The following is a 19,533-nucleotide window of genomic DNA, read 5'->3' as shown; positions in this document are numbered from 1 at the left end:
TCTCAGCATTGGGTGCCCAAAAAAGACAAAAGCAATGCTACGCACAGGGGTTGCAGCAGAATAAGGAAAGGTATGTTCCCTCTTTAGAACACCTCAGACTCTGCCATAGCAACCTCCCCACTGACTACATCCCTCAAAATGGCTAATAACAGTTGTTACAGGAGACACTTGTAATACTGTGTCATGTGCTAAAGGCCTGATCCAACCAAGTACCCTGTATCATTGTCTCTTTTTGAACTTGATGTGAAGTGGTGGTGCTAATTGTATATCCAGTGTGTTGACAGACTGAAAATATAACAGTTTGGTTTGCAAATTACTATTAATATAATTAGTGATTAAATCAGTGTTGGAAACTGCTAGGCCAATGCTTTGTTATGCATGACAGTCTGCATGAGAACATGAGGACTATGATGCGTTGTAAAAAACATCTGCAAATGATATTGTACAAAGCAATGCTAGTCATATCTTTTGTGTGGTGTGTGTACTATTATATACAGTTTCTAGCAGTGATCTTACTATTAGTTTCTCCAGAATAAGAAAAAAAAAAAGAGTGGGCAGATACTGGCTAAAGCGTTAGAAAGCATTGTGGCCATGGTTCTCGAAGTACTGTTTTTCCAGACTATTGATCCGTATCTATACCTATTTTGAGAAATCAGGTTTTTATTTTTGGTGGAATATTTTCAGTGAAGTACTGCTCCATTGGAGCTGATGGTAAATTCTCATTGGCTTCAGTGAAATCAAGACTTAAGTGTAAACCACATACTACAGCTCTCATCCACTCCCCTACAACTATAATTCAGCATCTGAAAACAAGACTACCTGAAGGCCCCTTGCTAAGGCTGTGGAAGGGTGATTTCCATTGTAAGTAAAAAATTAGCTTACAAGGTCTTAAACTCCAATATCTTGTTTTATAACAGTCTTATGTTGGTGTAATCAAGAATTACGGTACACACACATTTATTGTGTTTAGTGTCTTTAATTGGCATTTCTAAAAATAGTTTTATTTGCAGTTACTTCTTTAAAATGATTTGTTAAAAATATTTTATTCTAACTATACAGTTCTAATGTGATCTTCATTTCCATGTTTGCTCTTGTCACTGATGATGTTCATTACTAGCGTTTGGAGGTTTGGTGGTAAGTCTGTAAATTCGACTGTTCTTCACTTCTGTCTCAGCTGCAGGCTCACTGTACCTTCTTAAAGACTTGCTTACACTTGACTCCACACACTCTTATTTCCTAGGAAGATAAAATAATTAAAAAATACAGCTTTTACATAGGACATGCATTTTACGTTCATGTGTGTGTCCAGCTTAATTTGAATCCACAATGTTCTATCAAATTAGATTAGGTAACTTGTACATATTTTGGCCTATTTTTAATCCTAAAAAGAAAACAGCTTGTTTGGGTTTGTTTTCTGGTGAAAGGTGGAGTAAGAGAAGTTATTTTGGGATCTCAGATCTTAAAGGACCAAATATGTTCCTGCTGCATTATTCTCTATTTGCAGTATGTGCGTATGTCTTTGAAATGGGCATTCTCTATTTTGGACACATGAAGAAGTTATTTGGGGATAGATTTGAATAACCAGTTCTGAATCTGTGTGTTGATGACTGGTAGTTCAAACCTACAAAACCAGAAATCAGCTGAAAGCCCACTCTAGCAACACAATGATCATGGCTAGAAAAGGACTGGTTGTTGTGTACAGAAGATTTCATCTAGGTCTATAAATCACAGCACAGCAGTGAGTTTTGACTGAACTTGATCATATTGGATGTCTAATGCTGTTGACAGTTCTTTGTTTTCCACAAGAGCTTTACAAAAATCCCTACTTACTAGTCATTGGATCATACTGAACTGTGCACGAGCAGGTACAATGATGTTCACATCTCGGGCACTGATTTGTGAGGCCTACTGTTGTTTACCTAATCTCACTGAAGATGCAGTTTAATCCTCTCCATTACTGAAACTATTTAAGGTAGACCTGAGAAGCGCACACAGTATGCGTGGGGATGTATGGAGGTGTTGACTGGTTTTGGTGGAACAAGAAAAAGAGGTGGAACTTTTCAAGGTACATAAAGAAAAAGGTTATGTATGACCTAGAAGAAGGGATGTACTTTCTATTTCAGGATAAGACTTTTAATAAAGCTGTCAGAATATTTTGAGGAAACAGGAGGCAGAGTTTCTTAAGGGGGACTTTGATAAAATGACATATTAAAAAAACCTTACACTGAGTCAATAACCTTATTGGCATATGTTGCTGGTCTCTAGTAAGAGAAAATGCTTCATGATGAATTGATAAAACAAGCAAACTGATATAGTGATTTTAGTTAGGACCTGTTTTGTTCACTTCTGTATAGGTAACCCAGAAGAAGGAGTGTGCAATAAGGGCTAAGAGATCTGCTGACAGTGACAAAAACCTACAGAGCAGAAGCAATCAATACAATAGAAAAGGGCAATAAAACTCAAAAGGAAATGGAGAATGGTCAAATAAGTCACTCACATAAAATAGAATCTAAAGAGGAAAAAGAACTACAAAGTACAGACCATAGAATGAAATTCAGAAAATAGGAGGCGATAAACTACTAAAGGATGTGGTACTACTCTCTACAGAACTGTGGAAAGAATTAAATTAACACTTGGCTCATTGTGTAAAGTTCAATAGGATCATAAAGCTATCAAAGTATCAATTTTTTAGAGGTAACTACCCATTGTATCAAAGGACTCTCAAGAGTACAGGACCTAGTAATCTTAGCTGGTCAAAAATAAGATGCTAAATGTGACTCTTTTACCATATGTTTAATGGAGAGAGTTACATTAACAAGGATTCAGAGAAATAGAGGACATCTTTTGAAGTTCATGAAATATAAAAAGTGATAAAATTGAAATATTGGGGACTGGCCTCTCAAATACTTGGTTACTTCCTTTGCATGAAGTAATTTTGTACTGACTGTTGTGTATATGATAGATTGTGATAAATTACACAAGTGACAATGAGTGCATGGATGCCTGCATGAGCTGGCAGGTATGACACAGAACTCTTCAAAACCTTCTGAAGAAGCACCCTCAGATCAGTCAGGTTACGTTGGGGTACCTGAAGTGTGACTAGACACATATGTTTGAGCAACTGAATCTGAATTTATGACTTCTAAAATCGAACTCTTGATGGGGCCAAGTATAGAAGGTGGTCTGGCCTGGAGGTCCATGGCTAGGTTTTATGGCTAGAGCATGAATCAGAGTAAGGATAGCAGGAATTGGGGGTAAAGAAATTGGTGCTGGGGATTGCAAATGGGAAGAGATGCTGACTGCGAATGTGGCAAGGGACAGAAACTGGGATGTCAATACAGAGAAATCCAAGAGCAACTAGTGCTATTGCTTCATATATGTGCAGATGAGTGCCCATTATGTGTATGACTGAGTGCAGCGAGGTGTCAGTCGAACTGGTAGGCCGGATATTGTATGGCTAATTGCAACCCATCTGCCAGCAGAGAATCTGAAAGGGCTGATGGTTGGTCTCATGGCACCAACTGTTGTGAAGCTGGGAGGTAGTGTGGAAGTACTGTAGTGTGCTTGTGTATAGATAGAGACAATATGTATACACAGGAAATTCTGGAGGCTCCTTTTTATTGCTTCCCCCGTACTTTCAGTGAGCCCATGACCTCAGCTATAACGTGACCACTTACGCAGTAAGCTTCTCCCTACCTGCATTATATCAAGTATGTAGTCCAGATGGTAAGATCTGTCATATACATTATTTCCCAAACTAGTTTCTGGGACTTCTGGTACTTCCTGAAAATTGTGTTTAGCAATAAGGAGTTTGGGATACTTTTGCAAAGATTTCATAACTCTGCTACTGATTTGAGTATTTAGAGAACATTCATTTAGACTGCTGAATGAACAATGAAGAGAAATGGAGGCTGGATTTTATTATCTCAGCAGGAAGACTGCCTTTTAGCCACATTGATGAGAGAATGAAGATGCTATAAAGAGCTATGTGAGAAAAAGAATAGGCATTTTCTTTCAGGTCCTGTTAAGTTAGAAAGATAAAAATGATGATCTGAAAGAACATGACATTTCAAAAACCTAATTACTGTTTTAGTTCTCTAGGCTATAATGCAGTCTGGCCTGTAATTATTTTAAAAGAACAATGGCGTGTTTTCCCTTACGGCTTACTGTTGGATGCATAATTTCACCAGCTCCCATACTGTGTAGTTCACAGACTGTATGAAGGACATTCTGTTAAACGTCTTCCTCAGTGTAAACATTTCAAACTGGTATGTCTGGACAGACAGTTAACACAGTAAGAATACTGCTTTGACATCAGGCAGTCTTTGTAAGGGACATAAAAGCATAATGGTTCCAAATGAAAACGTTGCTCTATAAACAAGTCAAATGCTGCACCAATACCTAATTATGTGAAAGTAAGCCAAGATAACATACCACACAGCCTGCTGCATTACATCTAACCATTTTAATACACTGGCATTTAAAGCCTGTTATGTGATCTTACCAGGTGCATCTCATCTCCTTCAATCCATTGGGTCCAGCCACGACCTTCTTTTTCTCCATTCTGTACACAAAGAAGCTTATCTCCATCCCAAGATACAGTGGTCTAACAAAATATATATGTTCAGTGTTACTGTAGTATTCTCTGATATTATGATTAGTTTCCTTATAGAAAAACTTCTCTCCAATATAATAAATGATTAATATATCTCGTAAGAAGAATAATTGTAGTGTTGTAACACTTAGGATAATTACGAAATAAATGAGCTTAAATACAAAGCCATGGCACAACTGCCTGCCAAAATCTGGAAGGATGAGATAAAGCTGTTTAAATACAAGAAAAAAATAATAAAATTAATTGTGTAAAACCACACACCTCTCTCCCTGCTGACAAATACAGCAGCAGAAGGGATGTGCAGCCTAATGCTGTATTTGCAAAAGGAGCTGAAAACTTGAGATTCAGTTCGGCTTTTCCACTGTAAGAAGTGTTCCCCAGCTGCTTTACCTGAAAAACGTACCCACCTACAAGCAGCTATGGATGACCAAGGCTTTTAAATCTTGAGCTGTTTTTTCCTCATGTCTTAATCTGCCTTCCAGCATCAAGTAGAGTGGTTTGGAATTATCAGCAAACTGGTAACTTTTCCAGAATCCTGCTTTGTGTAACTGTAGCTGGAGAACTACTCCAGCCAGAACTGGCAGAGTAAGAGTGAGAGTAAGGTGTGCAGGATTCAGCTTTTGTGAATATTGGTGCTGTCTTGAGTAGTTCAGTAGGACTTGATTCATAAACTACTTAAAGGTATAAGGGTGCATCCTACAGCTTGTTACTCTGATTAGTCTTTACTGACAATTTGCCTTTCACGTCTCCCTAAGATAAAGAGAAGCGATACTCTGTAAAATAGTTAAAGAGGGAAGGGGAAGAGCAGTGACAATTTGTGCTCCATGAGGATAGTTTAATACTAATATTAGCACATGACTTTTATACCAGCTAGTTTGAAGTTAATCTGAGGACTAAATATGGAACTGCTGTCTACGTTGTAAAAGTCTTCAGACACTACCTGTATGAGTAGTCAGATATGGAGACAAGATGAATTCTGATCTGTCATTAAAGGAAAACTTACTGCCTGCATCCTGTGTAGTTACTAAGAAAAAAAAGTCAGTCTACATTTTTCATTCTGGGAACTAAAACTAGTTCAATATTCAAGAACTATGCAGCCCTATTTATTTAATTTGTGTATGTCACAAACAATTAATTCTCAAATTATAACCATGATAGCCACTATCTTCAAATGAGTACAGCCAGCAGTTTCCACCCCTGGGAAGCTTTAGACTAAACAAGCATGGAAAATGAGTCACTAGAAAGAGTGCCAGCATAGATAATCATAGGCAAGGCATTGTTATGGATCCCATATAGTCTGTTTGCACCATATGGGGTCTCTGAAAGACAAACTCATGTGTCCTTGCTAAAAAAAACTCTCTGATTTGGAAAATATATTTACAAATTTTTCTGTTCTCTCTTGTAAAATGACTTATTTAAACTAAGTTCTAGGTAACATTTTTAAAACAGTCATATCCTTTTAATGTACAAAATACTAATGTAGGCAGGAACATCACATTTGGGTAAAGCTGTAGTTAATTTGGTCACCATAGTTTATACTTGCATATGTGTTTTGAATCTGTAGACGTGCAGCTGGAGATAGAAGATAAATAATACTAGTCAAAGTGAAAAATGTTTAATTTATAAGTTAACACATCTAAGACTTTCTGATGAGTCTAAAAAATGAATATATCAGAAAATGAACATTATTTCTACTGATGACTTGTAGATGTGAGGGATACTGTGGAGTGAAGCATTGGTATATGCAACTTTGCTTAGTAACTGCACTTATATTTATCCATTGAGCTCAGCATAGCTTAATCATTAGATTAGCTTAATAGTTAAATTTTGTGGGTTTGTATGTGAATTCAAACGCAATATACCATGACAAAGTAAGATTCAACTTCATTAGTACTATTAATGCTCAAAGTCAGTTATGGAAGTTATTAGTCTTGATAATATACAGTAGCTTACTACACTTGGGGGCAACTGAGAAATATTTGTAGCAGTGCAAGCAAATGTTAACTTTTTCAGCCTCCAAGGGTGGTTGAAATTGTTTCGTCTCAGAAAACAACACACTTTTTTCTCTGGCTTTCTTGTTTTTCCAGTCAAGATTAGATATTGCTTTTGGAAATTTGGTGATAACCACAAAAAGTATAATACCACGGACCGTTAACCAAGCTTTTTTATCAGCCAATATTCTCAGTTATCATCTTCTGCCTTTCCTTTGAGAAATATAAATACTGAAGGGATGTGAGTAAATCATAGTTTCTGATTTTTGTATGTGGCTATTTTTCTATGAAGGTTATAAAGCACAGATTATATTGCAGGAGAACATAATGTCCTCTCTTTGTTAGCAGGACAACCACTTTATGACAGTAAGATTAATCAGCAGCATTTTTATCTTTTCTTTCTTTAGGTCAAACTGTAATGTCTCATATAATAAAAGACCCTACTAATACAGAAGATAGAAACTTCTCTTAACTCAGATTGAAATAAATTCTTCTATTCCAAATATCTCTATTGAGACACACACTGAGTACTGTTTGAGGCTGGAGTTGCTATGGCTGCTAGATATGCTCTGGCTGCTGCTAGAAGTCCACCCTTCACCGACAGCTGAGATATAGCAATGCTTGCCTTAGAACATTTCCAAATATTTGAGTCAGAACGTAATAGTAATATTCAAAAAATACCACTGTAGGGCAAATGGTGGTACATATCATCTCTTTTATTATATACAAGAGCAAAGATTTATTTGTAAAGACTGGATCAGGATATCACCATTGTACAATTAGGAGTCAAGCACCTGAATAGATTAGTAAGGCAGTTCTGCACAAACTTTTAGTTGCTGCTGCCTTCCTCTCCTGGCACACACTCACTACCAAGATAAATAAAGCAACTTTTCTTAGAAAATTTGGCTTTTATAATTAGCCTTGTTTGCCACCACTATGATAATAGCATTACCTAAGGTTTCCCTGATTACAGAAACTGAGCTACTGTCTCCTATCTGGAATGACTAAAATTTCTTTGCCAAGGTTTGGTGAGCACAGCATCCCTGGGCAGGCAGTTCCTATTCTTCATCTTCCTCCAAAAGCAAGAGGAGGAGAAGTAGACAAACTTTGAGGACACTGGAAAGCTGCAATTTCCTGATGGTAACAGAACCAACTAGATGAAAATGTAGCATTGCCATAAGCATGCAGCATTGTAGTTTGTCATAAGCAAGCTTAAGTTTTGCTTACGTACTACCTGATCAAACCTAAGATGACTACTTCTTAGGTCAAATATGTATAATTCTGTAGGAATCTTCAACAGAAAATAGTTATTAATGTGATTAGTTGATAGTGTAATTAAAAATAGTGAAGAAGCACGAGGAAAGGTACTGGAGTGAGATAAATTGAGTGAGTCTTGCCTCAATTTAACTTTTCTCAAAAATTCTAAGCACCAGTATTGCACATCTGTTGCATTATGTACTCGTTGTTCTTGAGGTGTACTAACAGAGAATGGAGCTCCTCTGGGAGGTGAAGAAGCTTTTGAAGCCTGAGAAGACAAAAAATGTTCCAGTTTTCCTTAGTTTTATCATATGATTTCTGTAGTCTTACGCTCTTTTTGTGTACTTAGATAATTTCCTTTTATTACTTGGCCATTCACATACTTTTGTTAGTGATTTAATCTCTTTGTGTTATGAAAATTTAAATACATAAGCATAGCAACACCATCTTCCTGAAAATTAATGTGAGAAGAAATGATAATTAAAGTATTCCAGTTATTGTTTTCAGTTATGAGACAAGGTAGATTTATTGAACGAAGGATTTAGTAAAAACAAAACAAACCTATTTGTTATGTATTTGCATTTTCTCTAGTAGCAGTAACAGTAGTGAAGTTTTGCAGAATTACAATAGATATTACTTCCAGCTTCTACTGGCAAGTCATATTGACCCACAGCCAGAGATGCCGACTCTTGTAATCTACTGAAATATTCATCAAATAAACTATTTTATCAGAAAACTCTGCATTTCCCAGTGAGGTCTAGGTGCAAAAACATTTGATGCTGGCTCCGCACAATGTTTCACATTCCCCTGTTGGCTATCCCTAATACGCTTGCTTGTGTCATGTGCTTCGCAGTTGAAGATGCATAATGTATTTTCAGGTGAATGAAAGAAAATAACTTTTTTTAAAAAAAAAGTAGTCCATGAACATTTTTGTTAATGCTGCATAGATTTCCACACATTGCATTTACAAATATGAATTGCAGTTACCACCTTTCATCAAAAAGATGTAATTGATTTCCCATCTGTAGGAGAAACACAGCAGTACCAGTTCCATTTTTCTTCTACTTCCCTTCAGAGTGTTGTCTCTACATCATGGTGCAGCAAATGACTGCAATACTCTAAAACTGCAAGTCACACTCTGTGCTCCATCTCAATCCAGTAATTCTCTGTTTAGGAGAATGACCAGTCATTTTACAACTGTAATTGTTTAATACTTCTTAAATCATAATGGAAAGTAATTGCTTAGGTCAGATGACACAGGAAAATCCAACTTCAGCTGTCTCCTATCTTGTGTTTACAAATAATACCAAAGAAAATAACCTAGAATTTTTGGTAAAACATGGCAATATATCCAACGAGATATTTAATATATCCTCAAAATAAAGCAGTTTCATCTGTATTAAGTATCAAAGTTATATAAAAACCTCTGGTAAGCAGTCTGCAGGGAAAATTTTCATCAAATAAAATGCTGATGGAACAAACTAACGTTGATATCACAGACAAAATCTAATGTCACTCTGAAGGGGCATTCTGTGATGTTGTAGTCGCTACCTATGACCTTCTGTGTAGGAGGCATGCTGCACACTGCTAACAGCAGGGCCACAACCATGTTCAGGGTTTGTCATCTCTCCATCCTGTAGCTGCTTTTATCTCATCAAATCCGCATCTGGCAGGTTGGTGACAGACAGACAAACTATTGAGAAGACAACAAATCCAACAGAAAAATTCGCGGTAGGATTCCTGGACTTTATTCCAAGATACTGTTGCTGGAAAAAAGGCTATACCTATTTAGCCATCCTGTAGCTAGGTTGAATGATAAAGTCTATACCAACCTTTCCTTCCCTTACTAACTTCAGTTCAACCCTGTAGAAGAAGCACTTATAAATCTAACCTCCCATTTCATCATTCTTGTTTTTAGCCACGCACCAACAGAACTCCCAAAGTTAACTCATAGGAAATGGCTGGTAGTACAATACCACTTATTTCTCAGCTGCTTGTAAGGCTGGCAGATGTGATGTCTCATAATAGGTATCTACACCTACAGGACTCTGAAATGTGTTCATGCCATTACAAACTTGCTCAGGTTGTTATTGAAAGACAAGCTGGTTCTAACGTGGGCATTCTGTACCTGACTGTTAAGCTTACTGAAATTCACTATAGTCAAAAGATGAGACACTTCTAGAAGCAATATTTTGCTTCTGTGATTGTCAGCATCTCCATTATTAGCAAAGGGGTTTAGGATTGGATTGACAAATTTTAGATCAAAGGGTAAGCTGCTGTCAGTTAGGATCAGATCTTAAATGTTCACATTCCTTATTTTGAATCCTTGCTCATAAAAGCAATGAAGGAAAGCAATGACTAGAGACATGTTGCAGGGAGCAGGAATGTAAATGTGCCAAAGCTCCAGGCTATGCAGGTGACAATATGTGGGAGGAGGAATAGAATCAATATTTTGGACAGTGCATATTGTTTTATTTCTTAGGAATGGTGGATTTTTTTTCTTACTGAAATAAAATTGTATACAAATAATACAAAAATAGGAAGACTTGTGAATACCCTATGACAGAAAAAAAGTACAAAACAGCACATCCAATTCACTTTGTGCAAGGATGAAAATCGATTCTAAGACACTTACTGTTTAAATAAATGTGTATAATCGATTTATCCTCTGTGCAATTTTAGTAAGATACAATTGTACATAACACTAATGGTTTGTCATTCAAAATTGGATTTGGTAAATGTGGTTCTCAGGTTTTCAGCTGATTCTTTCTCATTGCACTTTCTGCATTCATAACACTCTGAGCTTTTTAGGAGTCACAAAAAGCTGAAATGCTAAGCCCATCCAAAACCATCTCCCCTACAAAGCTTCAGTGCGTTAGCAGTGGTTTTGTGAATAACTAGCTTAAAGCTTCTGATCAGTCTCAGGTTTTAGACATGAATCCAGCACTGCAACATTTGAAGTTAATGACATCTTAAATTATATGACAAAAGATTCTAGAGATCTCATTTGATATCACCACGCAAATGTGCTGAGTGTATCGCTTACAGGTAATAAGCAGTAATGCCAAAAGGGCACGTAGTGTGAAACAAGGCAGAAAAGACAACAGCTCCTCTTTACTAAGGCACAGAGACTGAATGAACTGAGACAGATTCAAGAGTAGACCTCTGTTCTCTGGAGCCTCAGAGGGGTTGACTGGAGGACTGTTCTTCCTCACTTGTGGACAGCAAGTCCACACTCCTGGCAAAAGACCAGGAGTATTAACAGAAAACCACATGAAGACTACCTCCTTTAAACTAAACCCCCCCCGAAAGTCAGAGATTCTTTCAAAGAGGAGCTGGGGATTTTACAGTACTACAGAGAGAGAGGGCAGCAGATTTGAGAGAAGACTACTATATATACACAAACAACAACATAAAAGCACCTCCCAGCAACAATCATTCTAGAACAATGCTTGTTCCAACAAAGTATATGAAAAGATACTTACAAGTCAAAAAGAAAAGGACAGCATTTGAAGAAGTAAAGAAACAAAATATTTGAATCAGAGGGATCCAGTAAATTGTTGATCTTGCATCTTACTAGACAGGCACAGTTTATTTTGAGTCGTCTCACCCTGTGGGGGATCTCTACAGAAATTCCAAGTGTTGGAATGTTGTTTGTTGTTTTTCTGGCAGCAAAGTTCTTCATTCCAATACCTACTCTAAACTAGATTAACAGCCGTGAAATCCATTTGTGAACAGAGGAACCCGGCCTAAATAGTTAAATAAGCTTCGTGAGCCATGTGGTTTTGTAACAGGGCTTTATTCTGACCTTGCAGCAGTATAAATCAAACTATGTCCACAACAACTAAACTTCATTGCATTTTTCCTGAATACAAACTAGAGAGGAATCAGTTTCACATTAGACATGTTTGTTATTTAAAACAGAGCCATGATTAGTTTCAGACAACTTACCTCCTTTCACTAGGATATGGCACACGTAACTAGCACTAGTTTGTGTGACAGAAGGATTGGTCAGGCGCCTATGAACAATCCTTATGTGGCTCTCTTAAACGCTAAAGGAAAATACTTCATAACTATCAGGAAGTATCACATGAAGTATCAGGAAGATACTTCATATGGTAAGATGTATGATAGATATGATAAGTGAATTCTACAACTCCAAAATCCCCCTCATCCTACTCCACCCCAGCAAGTCTTAACTATGACTAAAAGTTGTATTAATTCAAAATAATGGAACCCTAAACACCCATTTGATAACTTATCCATGGTTATGTTCTGCTTGTATTCTGTTTTCGTTAACTAAATGGTTAATATGTACGATTTCCCACCTTCACATTCTTGCTGATTTCTCTGTTTACTAGTCCCCAGTCATTGTCATTCCCTTTCCTGCTTCAGTGTAAGAAGAAAATTACTATGCCAAAGAGCACAGGGCTCTGAATTACTGCACCATCCTTCACTCGCTTACCCAAATATACAATTCTAAGGCAACTAATGCTGTTTTCAGTTACCCAAGAAAATCTGCGGTTCTAGATTTGGAACATAGAATCTTCCCTGATTTTTTAAACAGATCACTTGCCCTTAGTGTCTGTCAAAAGACAGATCCATTCTGGATAGTGTGAGCTAAAGCACTTCAGTCTCATTCAAATGCTTGAACAGCAGAGAAAAATTATAATGCAAAAACTTTCTCTGACTTTAGCAGCAAAATTATTAGAGAAGTAAAAATGTTAGGGCAGTAATTTTTGCATCTGAGCTATCCCATTCTCAATCTGGTTTAATTCATTGGTTGCAAAGACTTGGAATATGAAACTTCAGCCTTTAAGTTTTTCAGTTAACTTTTTTATAAACTTTTGACTGATGTACTAAGCAAATACACTGTGAATGTACATAAGGGTAACTTTTCTGCTTAGTGTCAGATCCTGACCCGTTCTTATTTTTACTGGTACATATTTCCCATTGCAGATGTTTCCTCAGCTTCACCGTTTATTACTGATGGTGAAAAAGGGAGGCAAAATTATCTGGTGATGAATGAGGCATACTTTTGGAGATGGTTTTCAGTTGTTTCAATAAGGCCTTGCCTCTTGTGCACAATAATTTTTTTACACAGTAAAGTTTATGTGCATGAAATAAGGTTTTATACTTAGTGCAATACCTGAGACACTCACTAAATCACAAATAGAGATTATAAAATTTATCTTTAAAATTGAGAAAATTTCATGATGAGACTGGATCTTCACTGAGAATGAAGATAGCAGGATCAAATACTGTTTGGGGAATACCAAAGGCATAGTTATCCATTTAACTTAAATTTCTGGTTTTGTACACTATACATCTGATATATGTCACCAATTAAAACCATGAACAAACCTTTCAAACTAGTAGAAAATTTATCACATGGTCCAATTCAAATTTCACATCATATAAGAAATAATGTAAGACAATATTAATGTTCTAAAATTCTTTTTACACCGTCTAATGTCCACCTTGTAACATTTGCAAAGAATAAAATACGCTCCTGAATATGTAAACTTTCATTTCACCTTTGTAGTTCCAAGTGCCAAGTTTTCAACAACCCTAAATATTAAGCATGATTAAACTTGCAGAAACACAGTTTTCATGAAATTGCCAAGCAGAGAAACTCTTACTTAACTTTTATCTAGGAGATAAAATCTCTGGGGAAAAGCTCCAGGAGAATCACAATAGCATTATGGAGCTAAGTGAATGCAGATGTCTTGTCTCCATTTCTTAAGAGTCAAGGTTGTGCTGCAGCTTCCTCCATACACGGTTTCAGTAATGCTTAGAACGCATTGAGTATTACCTGTCTTCTTGGAAGTACCTTGCACTGTGATTAGTGATCTCTCCTGTGTCCACACATCTCTGTGGTCAACTATCCTAATCTTTAGTTTTACAGAACAAAGAAACACCTTTAACTAAACTAGAAGGGCTTTTGAGCTTCTTGAGGTTCCAAAGTAGCAAATTTTCACTTCCCAAAAGAAACAAAATCTTAAAGGAACTGATGTCACCAATTGCTGCTATCTATATTTCTTAAGAAAACAGAATCACCTAAAAACATGTTGCATACAAGGAAGCGATAGTTAAAGGTCAAAAAAACGACAAACTGAAACTGCTAAGGTTTATCCAGCTCAATTAACTCACTGTTCCAGAAAGTTCAGACATGCTTCTATCTATTCCAACAGTAGAAATTAAAAAATCCTAACTGAAATGAAGGAGAGGGCCTATACTATCACAGGAGTATCAATTCCTCCTATCAAACCTTCAACTTCTGACATAAGCATCAACAAAACTTTTTAGCCTTTACTCATCACAGCCAGTACTGATTTGGAATTACTGTAGTTACACTCTACCCTGACTGACTTAAAGACGTGTTTTACAGCTGAAAGGTGAACACAATTTCAGTGAATTATACACAAGATCTAACCTGTTCACCATGATAATATTATTTTTACTGATATGTTAACTCTAGCTAGATGATATATTCTTCATTAAAAGAAAAAATGATGTATACCTATTGGATGAATTACTTCTAAGGTTATTTATTCTAGTCTCCTGATGATTGCTCTGCTATATAGATTAATGTTTAATGTGTAATTTGTCTTATCTGTGTTACTTTGTACTTCTCATACATTGAGCCACTTGGATAAAATTTGCACAGTTGTCTGCTCAGTCCACAATACAAATAACGATAATTGATTCACAATCCCTCCCATTACCTAGGTTGACTATTAATGATTAAGCCATTTATGGTATGCAGTTTCACAAGCTACAGATGAGAAAAGGAAACACCAAAAATTATATTCAACCTTTGCTTTTATGGTGGGTTTTTTCATAACACCAGTCAGGGAGTGGTCCAGTATCTCTTATACCACTTCCATGACCCTTCTCTCACAATACTTTTTCTGGCCCGTTGGAGTTATTTTGTTGCTTAACAACTGCAAATTTTGCCTGACACTACGGTTATCAGATTTGGACTGAAGTGGCTTCAGAAAGACAGCTTCTTGTACTGTTTTGCCTTTGAGAAAACTGAGGTCTCATGTAGAAAATAAATCTTTAATAAGAACATTGAACTATAAAGTATGATACATTGCTACAAGGCAAATAGAAAACCACTGATCAGTGACCTTAACTGTACAGCTGCAGTTGGTATCTGTTCTTGGAGGCCATGAAGCAACATGGAGGATTTCTGAAAGCTTCTGTGGAGCTACATGCCTAAGTCATTCTCAGCAAAACGAATAGTTAGAGTTAGCGACTACCTCTTGGATTTTTTTGGAAAAGGCAAGAAGATGCTTGTACCTTCTGCTTCCAAGGCTGAGTAAGCATTTTACACTGAATAGTCGATAGATAAAATGTTTACGCTACCCTTGGAAGTAGGGTAAATTAGGTTCTACTCCAAATCAAATTTCTGTTGTAATGACCAGAATAATCTTTCTCTAGTTTCTTCTTTCTGGTTCAACATTTTAAATTCTTCCCCACCACTCAGTTTGGCAAAATAGGGTAGAGCACAATTACTTCTTTTGCCATGTAGAGGATGTTGTATTCCTCCTTTAGATGGAGTTTAATGGCATTTGAGGACTTGAGACATTTTTAGCACTTGAGCAGAAATTTTGAACATTACTGTCTTTGATAGTAACTTAGCCACCTAAGTCTAAGTCTTTCTTTGGGCTCATAACTGTTCAGTGGATCATTATCTTAATGGATCTTAATCATTATCCTGATTAAGAGCCTTCCAGCAGTCAAAAATGACATTGAGGCACTTTCCTATACACAAATACACACTGCTTTTTCCTTCTGTGAATTTTGTATTCTGCACTCTCTCATGCTTCTACCCTCTGTAACAAGGAATCCAGAAGGATTAGCTGAGGCACTCACTAGCTAGCTAGTCTTTTTTTCTGATCTTCACGATCTTTCCCTTTCCTGCCATCACCAGAGGAAAAGGAAATTTGCATATCCTAGTGTTAGAGAATAGTATCGATTTTAAATGGCACTATCTAAGAATGGAAACCTATTAATTCTCTTTTATGTCCCTCAAGGTAATTTTCTTTTGCTTGTCAACTTCTTCACTGTAGAATATTGCAGGTGTCATGCTTTCAAACTAACAGGAAAGAACTTGGTATTCTCAAGTTCTTCCCCTGTTAATAGGTATTTATCAGTCATAAGTTAGAAAATACTGTCTCTCTGGCAAGCAAAAAGAGCTCATAAGGCAGAGTCCTCAGTGTTTGCTTACTGATTGGAATAAGGTTTGTTCCAGTAGGCTAATTAACACATCTGCTCTAATAAATCCACCTGGGAAGGAAGGAGCCTGGGAACAAGAAAAAGAAAAGCTGCAATTTCTAAGCACTTGGCCATTCTTACACATGGGGAACAGTGCCTGACCCTGCCACCAGTGGATTTCCTTTACTGTAAAACATTACTTGGAGAAGAGTTTCTGAAATTCTTAACCTAAATGTCTTTTTGACTAACAAATATCCCAGTATAATTGAGTAACATTTCATTGAAGTTACTATTCATTCATTGATAAAATTGTTTTGTGGTCCTGATTAAAACTAGCATTCCTTTAATGTAAAGGCACGCTAAAAACTGTGTGCACATCTTGGCAAACTGAAAAGTATAGAAATAATTTTACAAATAGCCACACAAAATGATTAACAGATGTGGTCTGTGAAAGGGCTCAGATTATTAATATTCTATTTTTCTTGTCTGCTGTTACAGTTCTAATTCTTACCATGCATTTGCGATCATCCACCCCAGCTAAATCCTCCTCAAACTCCTTTCCTACATCAAATTCCATGATGTAGTTTCTAAAAGTGCTTAGCGTTTTAATGATCATATGATCCCCATTCTGAAGGATTTCTTTGTCAGGTTTTAGCAAGTTTGCTATTTTTCTTACAGCAACATTTACATCTGAAAAAGAAAAAGAATTACTTTAATCCAGAAAAGCCTACCACAAAAAGAAGCTTGTAGCTCTTGGGAGAACTAAAACGAAGAAAGATAAATAAATACCCAGATCTTTTAGGCCAGCTTTCTCATCAGGACCAAGTCCATAAGCTAATTGTTTTAACTTAAAAAAGTTAATGTTTTGATTTTATGATTATGTAGGATCACAAAAAATAGCACTTTGACAGTTAATAAGGCCTTCAATATTTATATTGAAATACTAGCACAATACATCAAATTACATCAAATGCAAACACAAAATTGTATTGAATATATTATTGTCTCTTTATCACACGTAAAAATTTTACTCTTTTTCAAATTACAGTTGTTTTTTTAAGTTTGAAATCTGCCACTTACCTCTTCAAGCTATGTAGTTTAATCTCTGTTAATGTAAGCTTCAAGATGGTAAAAAGTAGAGGCTGCTTAAGACAAAACAATTTTGCATAAGGCAATTCTTAAAATGCATTGCTGAAAAAAATATTTCTCACAAAAATGATTTATGGCTGTACAAGAAAAAATAGATTCATGAAAGAATAAGACAGGTTGCATTTATTGATTATTTGTTAAAGAAACACGAAGGGAACCTTACCCAGTGCTTTCAGATACTCCTCAAAATTGTCATTGCTGACCATTTTCCAGTAACCATTGAAATCTGCAGGCATCCCTACTTTAGATAATTCTCAAAATCAAAGTCTCAGAACAGTGTGTTGATTCTGCACCACACAGCTCACTGCCTTTCTTTGTGGCGAGTTTGAACTCTGGTTTCTTTTATCTCTTTTTTAGACCGTGTAGCTATGCAAGTCCTTCTAATCCGATTATTGTTGAAGTATTGCCTTTAAATCCTTCCACAAGGCTGAATCTCTGAGATTTCTAATGACAGCAGGATGACTTGATTTAAACAGAATGAAACATTACCTTCCATATAACTTCTGTAAGGGTACTGATTATCTGGAGATCCATTTTAACCATATAACTCTTCATTTTTCATGCCACTCAGAAAAAAACCCTTTTAAATAGCTTTAGGTTAGGGTATTAGCCAAAGTTATACAAGTGCTTATCTTGTGTGTTTTTTGAGGCAAATCCTTCTTCCTTGAATATGTACCAGCTACTATGGTACATATTCATAGAAGGTACTATTTTTCTTTTCACAAAAATAATCAGACTCTTTCAGTGAAAGCAATTTGTGTCTGGCATTACTTTAACTTGTTCTACAAGCTCCTTAATTCAAGAGAACTACCAGTGGAAGCTGCTTGGCCAACTGAGGGCTCAAAATGGGCCAGCTAGGTGGAACCTTCTATTAAGAAGCCACGGTTAATTCTGTATGTTGATAAATGCATGCTTTCAGTTAATTTAAACAACATGAAACACAGAAGTAGCAGTTTCTAGTTCTGTCAAAAATGAGACAGACTGAATCATCAGAATAGGCAACCAACATATAAGAGAATGGATTTTTCTGGCTAACATTAGGGCTCAAATACTGAGATAGCCTCTTATTTTCATTTATTTTCCATTGTGCATCTTCAAATGGTACAGCTGAAGTTCCTCTTGGATATGTTATTTACTCCAGGGCTTTGGCAATTACTTACTCTTATAGAAGACTCTGGATCAAAGAAGCAAAGACCCACTTTAAATCTGGGGATGAGGACTGTCTGTCATTTGAGAATCTGGAGGCTTAAAAGTGACGTGAATGGTGCATGCATTTTTAAGTGCTTGCATGAAAGAAAGATTTATTTCTATCTCTTGTCCAAACTGCCAAAATACAAAAAGTTATTTTGGGTCTTAAAAGTCAAAGTTTAGCAGTAATACGTATTTAAACACATACATATATATATAAAAAGAAAAGTAATAGTTCATTTTATTTTGCTGCTTCAGATGGTAAGGTGCCTTCATGCTAAAACTGTCTGTAGGATTACAGAATTACAATTCAGGAAAATACGATGTTTGACCCTTAAGTACTACTGGATATTAATATTTATTGTTAAGATCGTATTTCTTTTATTTTCATAAGGAAGCTGTTCTTTATATATTTTAAACTATGCAGCTGAGCATCCCGATTTGCTTAAGCACTACCACACACAAAACCATGAATTTAAAACACCACATGAATTCAAGAAATTTTGAACTGATGTACTCCTCATTAACAAGAAACAACTTTCTCAAGAACTTTACATGAAAAGAACACCAGGTCTGTCCACTTCACACACCACAGACATCAGTCATTTAGTGGGTTTAGTGTTGTGTTCTGCAATTTAAGAGGCTGAAGCAAGTCACCTTCGTTCTTCCGCTCACTCTCTTCTGTGTAGATATTATGTTGTGCAATGTAGGATATAACAGAATCTGGTACGAGGTATTTTACACTTAATCCTCTGCACAAGGCACAGCGTATCTGTGTTGCACTGATTTCATTCTGAATCCATTCTTTCACCAGAAAGATATTGTGCTGGAATTTAGTTAAAAGGGCTGATTCATTGATATACTGAGCAGGATCAGAGCCAGCACGGCTAATACAGACCAAACCAAACTTTTCCACTATTTCTTTGATGTGTTCTTCCTTCCAGAGATTGGGTGTCTTAAATGTCTGTAGAAAATCAGCCCCACAGAGCAGCTTTAATTCTGGTAGAACTGGAAAGAAAAAAGGAAACGAGAGGTTTCTATACTTCCTTGGTTTTCTAGGAAGTTTATCCTTAAAGTTGGTTTCAACTCACCACTTTTTTTTTTTTT

At 36.4% G+C, this 19,533-nt stretch overlaps 2 protein-coding genes across 6 annotated transcripts in view; both read right to left on the bottom strand.

The window, feature by feature from the left end:
* Positions 1–1,015: 1,015 nt before the first annotated feature.
* RBP1 (retinol binding protein 1) lies at positions 1,016–17,474 on the bottom strand. The gene is made up of 4 exons (XM_063338727.1): positions 17,402–17,474; positions 16,601–16,779; positions 4,505–4,606; positions 1,016–1,236 (listed from the first exon to the last, which is right to left on the bottom strand). The coding sequence occupies exons 1-4, from the start codon at positions 17,472–17,474 to the stop codon at positions 1,183–1,185; spliced, it is 408 nt and encodes a 135-aa protein (XP_063194797.1). The 3' UTR covers positions 1,016–1,182.
* The window catches only part of NMNAT3 (nicotinamide nucleotide adenylyltransferase 3), a 29,193-nt gene continuing 26,994 nt past the window's right edge, over positions 17,335–19,533 (bottom strand). For all 5 annotated transcript variants that reach the window (XM_063338724.1, XM_063338725.1, XM_063338726.1 and 2 more), the window contains one exon: positions 17,335–19,434. In XM_063338724.1, the coding sequence (XP_063194794.1) occupies positions 19,025–19,434 (410 nt within the window). In that variant the 3' untranslated portion in view covers positions 17,335–19,024. The remainder of the gene's footprint in view (positions 19,435–19,533) is intronic.

Source organism: Chroicocephalus ridibundus, chromosome 6, assembly GCF_963924245.1.
Source record: "Chroicocephalus ridibundus chromosome 6, bChrRid1.1, whole genome shotgun sequence".
Taxonomy (NCBI): domain Eukaryota; kingdom Metazoa; phylum Chordata; class Aves; order Charadriiformes; family Laridae; genus Chroicocephalus; species Chroicocephalus ridibundus.
The sequence above is the reverse complement of the archived record's forward strand: the minus strand, read 5'-3'. Positions and strand labels throughout refer to the sequence as shown.